Source organism: Pinus tabuliformis, chromosome 6 (assembly GCF_031772625.1).
Source record: "Pinus tabuliformis cultivar Carrire ecotype Pingquan chromosome 6, CPIR1, whole genome shotgun sequence".
Lineage (NCBI taxonomy): Eukaryota > Viridiplantae > Streptophyta > Pinopsida > Pinales > Pinaceae > Pinus > Pinus tabuliformis.
This window is the reverse complement of record NC_142292.1, coordinates 1,670,953,306-1,670,964,576: the sequence shown is the minus strand read 5'-3', so window position 1 is coordinate 1,670,964,576 and position 11,271 is coordinate 1,670,953,306. Positions and strand designations below refer to the sequence as shown.

Sequence of the window (11,271 nt, the reverse complement as noted above, 5' to 3'; positions counted from 1 at the left end):
TTTTTAAAAATAAAAAAAATTTGATTCTTCTAAAACTTCAGTAGATCTAAAATTAAAATAAATGAACTATAGCAATAATAATTTTACACTAGCCAATTTCAACTGCTTGACACATCATTGACTCGTTCCTTGGGTTCCTTGACTAAATACCCATTGAAATTGCAATTGTGATTGGAATTAAGAAAGAAACCAAAAAAAAATACAAAACCTGAGTTTTTGAACGAGGACCATTGGATTCTAACTCGATTGCGATGAGAATTTCAGGTCCGTAGGTACGCATCGGATTTAACGGCGGTCCGCAGAAGGGAAGAAGTTAAAATCCAACGGTACTTAAACTAACGGATAAAAGACACACGTGATTGACCTGACTGCGGTTAACTCGGGGGCCGAGAGCAAGTGGGCTCGCAGCAGTTAAAGACAGAGGAGAGCCGACAGAACTTTCTACAGACCATTTTTTCACGGATTTTACGCGACTATACAAAGAGTTATTCGTATGTGCGTATGTCTGAAATCTACATTCTAAGTTTCCTGGATTCGAAAGAGCTTGGTCGCTTACAAATTGATGCAGTATTGAGGAAGCAATACATGTTGGAAGAATCCAGTCATTTGTGGAGGCCTTGTGGGTCTGTTTTGGGAGGTTTTCAGGTCACAGGATCCTCTAAATTTTCTGCCATTGGCGTTTGATTTCGTTGATCTGGATATTTATGGTCGTGAAAATGATGAAATGGCGCCCCTGGCCTCCCCTGCACTCGAAGAAATTCAAGGTGAACCTGCTCCTCTGCAGCCTGGAGGGCTTGGACCAGAGTGGCGACGTCGAGGGTTCGAAACTCGGGGTGAATGTGAAGTGGAAGGGACCCTCGAAAGGAAAATTGGGTTCACGTTTCAGGCGGAATGTTAAGAGGGACAGCAGCGCTGAACATTGTATTGCGGAAAATGGGGTTGTAGAGTGGAATGAGGAGTTTGAACATGTTTGTGTCCTTACGATGGGGAAGGAGGGAGGTGGGTTTCAGCCTTGGCATGTTTGCCTTGAGGTTGTGCATGTAAGTACACTAGACAAATGCCGATGAAAAATATTCTGTTTGTAGAGTATTATGAACAAATGGTAAAGAACAGCAAAGGGAAATTACCCATGAATTTATTTGCATACTGTTATATCATATAGGCTCTCTTTTTCTAATGTTGGCGTAACTATCTCTCTAAATGGAATGTAGCTCGTTCAATGTCTGTTCTAAGGACCAAGTATGGCCTGCATTGCATTTAGAAAATTGAAACATAGATGTATTTTTCCCAGTTAACATGGATTTATTTGTAGCTTTGTACCACTTGGTGTGATTGCAACAATATCCAGTGGCATATAGAAGGCACCTTGGTAGAATAATGCTAATGGGGGCTAGTCTGGATAATCACTATTATCTGATGTCACATATGTTTGTTTTCCTTAATATGGGTATAATTAACTTTTCCAGATGGGATGTAGCTTGTCCAATGCCTGTTCGAAGGACCAAGTATGGCCTGTATTGCATTAGGAAAATTGGAACATGGATTTATGTTTAGCTTGGTACCACTAGGGGTGATTGAAACCGTATCCAGTGGCATAGAGTAAGAACCCAGGCACAAAATTCCCAATGGTGACTAATCTGGATAATCACTTCTATCTGGTGTCACTTATGCTCTCTTGGCTTAATACGGGAATAACTATCTTTCAAGATAGGATTGCCTGTTTAACCAAGTGCGGCCTGCATTGTGTTCAGAAAATTGAAACATGGACTTATTTATTTATAGCTTTGCACCACTACGTATGACTGCAACGGTATTTAGTGGCATAGTAGGCCCCCAGGCACATGAATCCCAATGGTGGCTAGCTTGAATTATCACTATTGCCTGGTGTTACTAGCTCTTTCAGGTCCAAGTTTACTCTCAAGTCTGACTCTGCTGTCTGAGGGAACCAATTTTCCACAGCGATGTGTGTCCCCTATGGTGGGGAGGATGCCCCCACATTTCCCATGCTCCGGGGAATGCCTAGGGAAACATTTCCCCACCTCTTTTTGGGGAAACTTGGGGAAATGCACAAGGAAATATTCACTCTTTTGGGTGGAACTTGGTGAAATGCAAGGGGAAACATTTCCCTTGTGCAGGGCAACACTACCATTTATAACATTACCATTTATTGTTTCAGGATGTTGGAGAGTGGTTTTGACCTCATTGAATTTTATATGGAGAAAGTAGAATTTCACATGCCATTTAGAATTCAACAAACTTACTAATTTTAGGATTTGTGGGATTATAGTGTTTCCACTGGATTGTGCAATGATGAACATGCATGAAATGAATTGTTATTGTTAGGATTTTATTATTATTATTATTATTTTTATAATTTTAGAGATGTGGATACCTATGCTTTTCGACCAACATACTTTTCAACTTTCCATATTCTCTGGTATTTTGTAGTATATACTATATACTATCATCTATATCTCTCTTTTAGTACATACTATCATATATATCTTTCTTTTTTCTGAAAGTAGTATGTGCTATCATTTATATCTCTCTTTTAGTATATACTATCATTTATATATTTCTTTTTCTGAAATTTACTGTATTATTAATTTTCCAAGTCCATTCTTGACTCTAGAGATTTCTTTAGTCTAAATCAATTCTCATACTCTTTGACCTCACTGAATCACTCTCTAAGGTGAATATGGTAACTTTGCTACAATCCTTCAAACATTAAATTCAAACAATTGTCAACTTGGTTTGCATGAGTTGTTCTTAACAAAGACAAATCCCTTTCTTTGTATAGACTAAAGTGAGAAAGGCCAAGAATAAAGCATGGATTCCAACCCCTAGTATGGTGTACCCTCCAAGTTGGATGTCTGCATGTCAAGACTCAAGCATTCTCCCACAATGGTGTGCCCTTTGATCAATGGTTTCTTGTCTTAAGGGTTCCTCCTCAAACTGTTTGTTAGGTGGTTACATGCTCCTAGGGCCAAGTGCCCAACCTCCATGTACCATACGCCCTCCTCCAAAGTGGTTACTACACACATGCCAACTGCCCATCCTCTTCAGAAAGTGCACTCTTGTGGCAGATGTCAAACCAACAAGTGCCCATCATTCTGAAAATGTGTGCTTTTGTAGAATATGTCAAACCACCACATGTGCGCCGAATTCGAACTACTACATCAAGATGTTAAGCCATGGCATGTGTGCCATCTTCTACAGCAGGATGTCAAAACCACCACCTGTGTTGCAACTACTACATTAAAAGGAAAATCTTCATACTATTGAGCTAAAGGTAGGTATGCACCCAATAACTCTCCAAATGCAAGTTAACCAAAATACAACAAAGGGACTAAGGCTGTACCCAAGTATTCCTAGTAAAGTACCCTAGGTGCAATTTGGTATGGAAAATCCATGGTTTTCACCACGTTCGAAGACTAGGGAGGGAGGAGAGTTTGATCAAGTTGGACCCATTGAAAAGCATGCCCAAATGGATTTGGTAGCACTACGGACAGAAAATGAGTTTTTTTGCTCATTAAGGAAGCCAAGTCTCTGGATATATATGCAAATTCTAATTTTACTTGGGCACAATATGGTATAAGATTTATTGTATATACCCTTCAACTTTTTTTTGTTCTGTTGATGTAAAATATTTTCTTTGTGAATACAAGACATATTTTTCATCTAAAAAAATTAGAGACCAAATCAAAGGTACAAAGCTTGAGAATGATTCAGTCACCTAGAAGATGTCCCAAATTAAGAATACAAAGGATCTAGCAAGGCTAAACATGTAATCAAAGGGAAATGACGAAACATGACAAAGGTAAGGGGATCCATTCATAGCACTAGACATCGTGTGGATGGACCATAATTTTGTTTCTTGGGTATGACAAGGTGACTCGAACGAAAGTGATTAAGTGCAAGTGAGTTGTCACAAGGACAAGTGGAAGGCCCTTGTTGTCATCTATGAGTGGGTTGTGTATGGCGAACGAACAATGATAACGCCGCACCTTTGTCTCACTCCTACACTGCATTTGGAGTTTTGCTGATACAACAAAGGGGCAGGATTGGTACCCCTACTTGGCCTGTTTCTCATCGAAATTCCATTGCATTCATTAGTTCTTTGGCTCATTCTCTATGTTACTATGTTGGTGTCTTGGATCTCCTAGCATTTGTTGGCATTACAATGGATTGACTCCCTCCATTTAGATATTCCCTTGATGCACCTGGTCACCTTTTTCCCACATGATAGCAGATGAATATGATAATCAAAGAGGACATCTATGGTCACCTTTTTCCCACCATGGTCACCTTTTTCCCACATGATATCAGATGAACATGATAATCAAGGAGGACATCTATAGGCAGTTTTTGCAGGTCACTTGGATAACCCTCAGGGTGGGTTAAAGATGGCCTTATATCCTAAGCACTTCATGGTTATGAGGGATGGACTTATTCAAACCCATTATACATTTTGCCACTAGATGTATGCTATTCGGATCCCACTGGGCCAGTTTAGAGTTGGGTTGCATAGGCTACAGATCAGGATTGATTACCATATTAGCTAATCAGATAGGATTTGCCAGTTGTACCATCTTCGTGAGGCGGAGATTGAGGAGTGCTTAATCTTCCGTTGCCTAATTTATTATGAAATCCGAGGACAACACTGTCTTTTTCTTTAGGTACCTTGACTTGAGATGCTTAACCTTATACATGCGGGGGAGGCCCTCTGTCTTCTCTCTTCTATCCTTCAGCCACATTCACTCCCTGGATCAGCTTCCACTCAGTGGATTACTTCCTTTTTTACGGTACTCCTGAATAGGGGCACCAAGTGGTAGATGGACAAAGATGATTCCAGATCAGTGAGGAGATGGAGGTTTATTCCCATTTCTGTGAGACCCCAGTAGTGCCGCTAGACCAAACCTCATACTAGCAGACATTATAGTCGTTAGATAGCTGTACAATACTCATTTGAGCTCCTTGCCCCATTATTCTTTTGGTCAGACATCTATGTTGGGTATTCTCCATTTAGCCTCAGATGTTAGGAAATGGAGCTCTAGTGGACCAGGATCACCTCTTACGGTTGGTAGCATAGGCTGTTGAGCCACTCATCTTGTACATCTTTTTCCTGGATGGCCTCTCCATTGGAGTTGGCCTTCTAGGTTTTTAGAATTGACTGTTCTTTTACTCCCTGTTTCTTGCTTTTCATAAAGGAGAAGTTTTTGTGCTTCCGCTTGGTGTAGAATCATTGTACCTAAACACAGTCCGTTGACCTACTTTAGTGGTCATTTGTTGTACATCAATACATCTATCTTATCTTATCTTCAGCCACATATGAAGGGGCATGAGTATGAAGTGCAAAATCCATACACTAGAATATTTACTACCCAGGCTTGGTTCGATTTTTAGCCAAAGTGGGTAGACTTGCTGGGTGCTCAGAAGACACTGACATTTGTAAGTTGAAGACCTCTGTTTTAAGAGAAATGAACCTAAGGGTAATGACCTTAACTTGAATAGATAGTAGAATGCAAGAGTAAAATAGTGGTGCAGTCTCTTAAATTACTGTAGTTGCAAGCTGAATCTGGTTGGTTCTAATGATAACATGGAGCCAAAAGTAGTTGCTGCAGGCCATCTCATGCGTTTGCTGACTCGTGGATTTCCACTCTTCAGTCTTCTGTAAGGTTATGCACAGTTTCTGTGCTTAGTGGCATTTGTGTGCTCTCAAGTTAAAACAGAAGGGTGTTAACAATAAATCGGTGACTTAAACATGTTCTAAAATATGGTGGGTTAATTGAATTCTGCTATGCATATTGGCAAAATATTCTCAAAAATATGGGCTTGAACTTTGATGCCCATTGCACACCCCTTACAACTTAACTTGATGCCCATTGCACACCCCTTAACTTGAATAGATAGTAGAATGCAAGAGTAAAATAGTGGTGCAGTCTCTTAAATTACTGTAGTTGCAAGCTGAATCTGGTTGGTTCTAATGATAACATGGAGCCAAAAGTAGTTGCTGCAGGCCATCTCATGCGTTTGCTGACTCGTGGATTTCCACTCTTCAGTCTTCTGTAAGGTTATGCACAGTTTCTGTGCTTAGTGGCATTTGTGTGCTCTCAAGTTAAAACAGAAGGGTGTTAACAATAAATCGGTGACTTAAACATGTTCTAAAATATGATGGGTTAATTGAATTCTGTTATGCATATTGGCAAAATATTCTCAAAAATATGGGCTTGAACTTTGATGCCCATTGCACACCCCTTACAACTTGGACACTGTTTTTTGCATGGGTTAAAACCTACTGTTTTTACGAGTAAAATATGCATGAAATTAGCAGCTGTGAGGAGGCACATTTTCCTAAAGAAAATATTGGAAGTGGCCATTGCATAACCTACTGAGTTATCCAGCACCTTGTGTAGGGAATTTTGCAGACAATGATGTCTATGGTGTGATACAAACACTCTCTGGACATGGCCTGTATTTGACAGTTAACCTTATCAATGAGAGAACTGAATGAAAGTTTGAATCTATACAAACATCTTTGTGCTTTTTAAACCTTCTAAATTCACGGTTCTTTTTGTTGTGCATTTATTTGTCTGTTAATTTAGATATTTGGGGAGAGATAAAGGGACAGATTGTTAAGACAGTGATTATTGTGAATAATGCTTTCCCCTTAAAACTATGGGTTATTTCTGATGCTGTAGTCATGTGGAACTCGCAGAATTTGATGCAGGAACCAAAGACTAAGCCTTCTATCATAGGAACATCGTTCGTGAACCTTGGAGAGTTCGTGTCATTGGAAGAAGATGCAAAGCAAAGCACAAAGATCCCTGTTTCTTGTTGCATTGGAGGAGTGACAACTGAAGCAGTATTTTGTGTAAGCTCCTTTGGTCATTCTATTGTGTTTCTACCTAACTACTTACTATTTACCTAAGGTCACTATTGAATGTATAAAGATCTCTGGTTTACAAGGCAGATGCACTAGTCTCTAATCTCAAAGCTTGAATTAATGGAAGCAATTAAGGTCATTTGTTTCTTTCACTTTCTTGCATTTTGACTAAGAATTTGTTAAATTTATTTCTGTTGCATTATTTTGGAGATATTTTGGGTTACTGATTCTTGATGATACTGAGTCATGCATATAAAATAAGTGAGGAATTTCAATTTTTGGGTGCATTCTTAATAGGGAGTCCTTTTCATGTCCGTTTCCTTTTTCCAAATTATTTAGATGTTCAACTTGAGGACGACTTTTTTGATTAATGCAGATTACAGTCAACTTTTTGGAGCTTCAGACCTCTCAGGAAGCAATAGATGCTGTTCACAGGGTTATAGTTCCTTCACTATCTTTCATTGGAGGCCATTTGTCATCCGATAAAGATGAAGTATCTGCTCTGAAAGCAGGTTTAAGAAAGGTGAGAATTTTCACGGAATATGTTGCAGTGGGGAGATCAAAGAAAGCTTCTGAAGAAGAGGATGGAAGTGATGACAAATTGTCTCCAAGGAGTGAGGAATGTGAATTTGCTGAGTCAATTGACTCAGATTCTGCTGATGAATGTGAAGAGGATGGAGCTGATTACAGGCTTTGCTCTGGATATAAGAAGTCCTTGAGTTATGGAACTTTGGCTGCAGCCAATCTTGTCGTGGAAGGTATTCTTCATCTAGACTCTGCAGAGAAAGTAGTTGGAAACAATTGGATGATGACTAGTATACCGAGTCTGGAACTAATGCCAAAGTTGATTGAGGAGCCATCTTCTTCAGACTCTGATCACACTTTGCCGCAAACATCCATGCGGAGTCTTCTTTCATGGAAAAGAAGAAAGGTAAGTTTCAGAGTAGCACGAGAGAGGGGAGAACCATTGTTGAATAAGGCATGCAGAGAAGAGGGTGGAGATGATATTGATTTTGATCGCAGACAATCAAGCTTTCCTACACAGCTGCCCCCCCAAGCGATGGTACAGATTCCTGTCTCTTAATGTCTTTGCTACTCCCGATATCACTCTGCACAATACATAAATTTATTATAGGGAAGGTTCTGGTGCAACACTGATGTATGGTTGTACTATTTTTGGCATATTTGATTGCATTATTTTGGTGCTACAATCATTGGTGTATCATGTATCGTAATCTGTTTGGCCTGAATGCTTGTGATTACAATTTGGGATCTTCGCATTTTTAAGTAAAAACAGATCAAACATTCTGTTTGTTGGTCTGCATTTATGTTTATTTTTTATCCAGTGGAGATGGTTAGTGACTTGGATTCCTTTTAATCAGGCTTCGCCATGTGTTCTTACCTAGTGACACACGACTTGTCTCTTGATGTTTTCTTCCCTTATAACTATGTCACATTATTCAGACCACAGAGAAAAGTACTGGTGTAATACTGATGGGTGCTTGTACTGTTTTTGGCATTTTTGAGTGCTTCATTTTGGTGCTGCAAACAAGTTTGGGTGTGTGTTACTTCGTTTGGCATGACTCATGAGTGTTTCAGATATTTTGTTTGGATTGAATTCCTTGATTACAGTTCAATGCTTCTAGATGTGCATGATTTTCAATTATTGAATTTACTTCAACATCAATTTAGAAACTGATATAACCCCGCTGTTTGTTGTTGCTTCATTTGTGTTTAACTATCTCTTGCAATATCTGGTAGATATTGATATCAATATCTGTATATCTGTTGCAGGCCAATGAAGTTGATTCCAGTGTAGCTTTGAACATGTCTGGGTGTTTAGACTTTGGAGATGACAACTTTACCATTGGTAGTTGGGAACATAAAGAACTGGTTAGCAGAGATGGACAAATGAAGCTATCAGCTGAAGTATTTTTTGCTTCAATTGACCAACGAAGTGAACGTGCTGCAGGGGAGAGTGCTTGTACTGCTTTGGTAGCAGTTATTGCTGACTGGTTACAAAACAACCCCAATTCTATGCCAATAAAATCACAATTTGACACATTGATACGTGAAGGATCTATGGAGTGGAGGAAGCTGTGGGAACTGGAGGAATATAGACAGAGGTTCTCTGATGGGCACTTCGATTTGGAAACAATATTGCTGTCAAACATACGTCCTCTGTCTGTTATTCCTAGAAAATCCCCCATTGGCTTCTTCCAGCCTGAAGGCTTGGGAGATTCCTGTGAATTCCTTCATGGGGTTATGTCATTTGATAGTATCTGGGAAGAAATTACAAATGGCAGTGTGAATGAGATTGATAATTATGAACCACGCATTTACATAGTTAGCTGGAATGATCATTTTTTTCTGCTCAAGATAGAAAAGGAAGCATATTACATAATCGATACACTTGGAGAGAGATTGTTTGAAGGGTGTAATCAGGCCTACATATTAAAGTTCGATAAGGACACAGAAGTGTACTATTTATCACAAAGAGAGAAGAAATCAGAAGAAGAAAAGAACAATACCAATTTACTGTATGTTGGAGTGGAGAATGTAGAAAATATTAATGAGCAACAGCAAGAAAATGCAGGTTCCCAATTTAAAGACACAAAGCCACCGGAGGCTCAAGGAAACAGAGATACACAAGAAAAACTTATTTGCAGAGGAAAGGAGGGTTGCAAGGAGTTTATCAAAGGCTTTTTGGCGGCTATTCCTTTACAAGAGTTACAGATAGATATTAAGAAAGGTTTGATGAGCAATATCCAGTTGCATCGCCGTCTGCAAATTGAATTTCATTTCACAGCTGAGTCTTGTACACTCTGAAAGGATTTCTCCATGGTGTAGTTAAGGGATGCGGCAGAATTGTTGTATTTTAGTGTGAAGGCTAGTTATCAATTAATCGGGGAAAAGTGCCCATAGTGCACATGCCTCTTGCTAACTTATTCTTTTACTAGAGCATGTCTGGTGGTCTGGACGAAGGCTGGGTGTCCAATATTTAACTGCAATAGACAACAAAGGCTTCACCAGACCATTATGACTATAAAATTTGACCCAGGGATAACAACATTCTTTCAGCAATTTGTTGTAACAATTTAACATGCAGTGAGTAGACTTAGAGGTTTCTTTGTTATAGCTTTACTGCCAGCTCTGGCAAAGGCTTGGAGTTTCACATCATGTTAGATAAAGGTATCCTCAAGAGGTGTGATTGTACAATTTTATAACACGTTTTATAACTGGCATTGAACCTCCACATATTTTTAAATTGTGGCCATTGTTTTAAGATTAGATTGGGATGCAGGGGCTCTGAATTGGTTTTGATTGTAAAGATTGTTTCTTTTAACATTAAAGAAACATTATTGATTGCGCAAACAAGAGAAGTGTCAAGGCTCTTGTCTGATGTTCCAGTGATATTTCAGTATTATTTGTAAAGACTCTGTTTTGCCTGTGAAAGCTGGCATCCCCTAAAAGTTAGACACAAGAAGGTGGGTTGGAATTGATGGCTGGCTATGAGACTTGACAGTATCATAATAATACGAAATATAATTAGCTGTTAGTAGAATAGTATTTTAAAATGTGATATTTACATATTAATACTACTGTGTTGTTAAATAATAGACTTTATTAGACAATAATGTGGAAGTTAAATAACATCTTTGCCAATGACAAACTGTTGAAAGAGCTATTTAGTCTCATATTCTACTTCAGTTTTTTTGTGGCCCTTCGAGTGGCAATGCACCTTATATTAAGAAAATTTGCCTCCGTGACATATCATGCTTGTAAGTTAATCATAAATCTGTAGATTGGTTTTACTTACTTTTGATGATGGGTAGTTCCAATAAAGGGAAATGTTTAGCTGGGTTGCATTATTTATCCTCTTTAGATAGGACTGACTTCTGATAATAGTGCTATTAAGAAAATTTGCCTCCGTGACATATCATGCTTGTAAGTTAATCATAAATCTGTAGATTAGTTTTACTTACTTTTGATGATGGGTAGTTCCAATAAACGGAAATGTTTAGTTGGGTTGCAGTGTTTATCCTCTTTAGATAGGATTGACTTCTGATAATAGTGTTTAATGTCCTGTGTAGACATTGTTCACCTGTATGGACATGCTTAGTGGAGAAGGCTTGGTGTCATTCTTGTGAATGTGCGCTGTAACTCTTTGTAAAAATATACAATGTTTAACTATAATTTTCACTTCATTGACCTCATTGTGCTGCTATCTGGATTTCTATGGAGGTTTCCTGCATTGTTCTTTCAGAAGAAAGTTAAAAGGAATATTGACCATAAAGATTTTGAATGGGAAGCAAGAATTGGTTGAAAACAATTCTCAACTCTCTTGAAGTAACAACCCAGAAGCTTTAATATGGACTTAAAGA

The 11,271-nt window shown here is 38.7% G+C and overlaps 1 protein-coding gene across 1 annotated transcript; it reads left to right on the top strand.

Annotated features, from left to right (window-relative positions):
- Window positions 1-364: 364 nt before the first annotated feature.
- On the top strand, window positions 365-9,994 carry LOC149265370 (uncharacterized). The gene is made up of 4 exons (XM_089429339.1): window positions 365-1,040; window positions 6,719-6,874; window positions 7,263-7,949; window positions 8,681-9,994. Exons 1-4 carry the CDS (start codon window positions 705-707, stop codon window positions 9,713-9,715), a joined length of 2,214 nt encoding a protein of 737 aa, XP_089285465.1. The 5' UTR covers window positions 365-704; the 3' UTR covers window positions 9,716-9,994.
- Window positions 9,995-11,271: the final 1,277 nt, after the last annotated feature.

Excerpts from the sequence above, each read along its gene's own strand:
- LOC149265370 (XM_089429339.1), top strand. The coding sequence starts at position 705 with ATGGTCGTGAAAATGATGAAATGGCGCCCCTGGCCTCCCCTGCACTCG. Across the intron at positions 1,041-6,718 it reads TTTGCCTTGAGGTTGTGCAT|AATTTGATGCAGGAACCAAA; the intron begins GTAAGTACACTA and ends TGGAACTCGCAG. Across the intron at positions 7,950-8,680 it reads AGCTGCCCCCCCAAGCGATG|GCCAATGAAGTTGATTCCAG; the intron begins GTACAGATTCCT and ends TATCTGTTGCAG.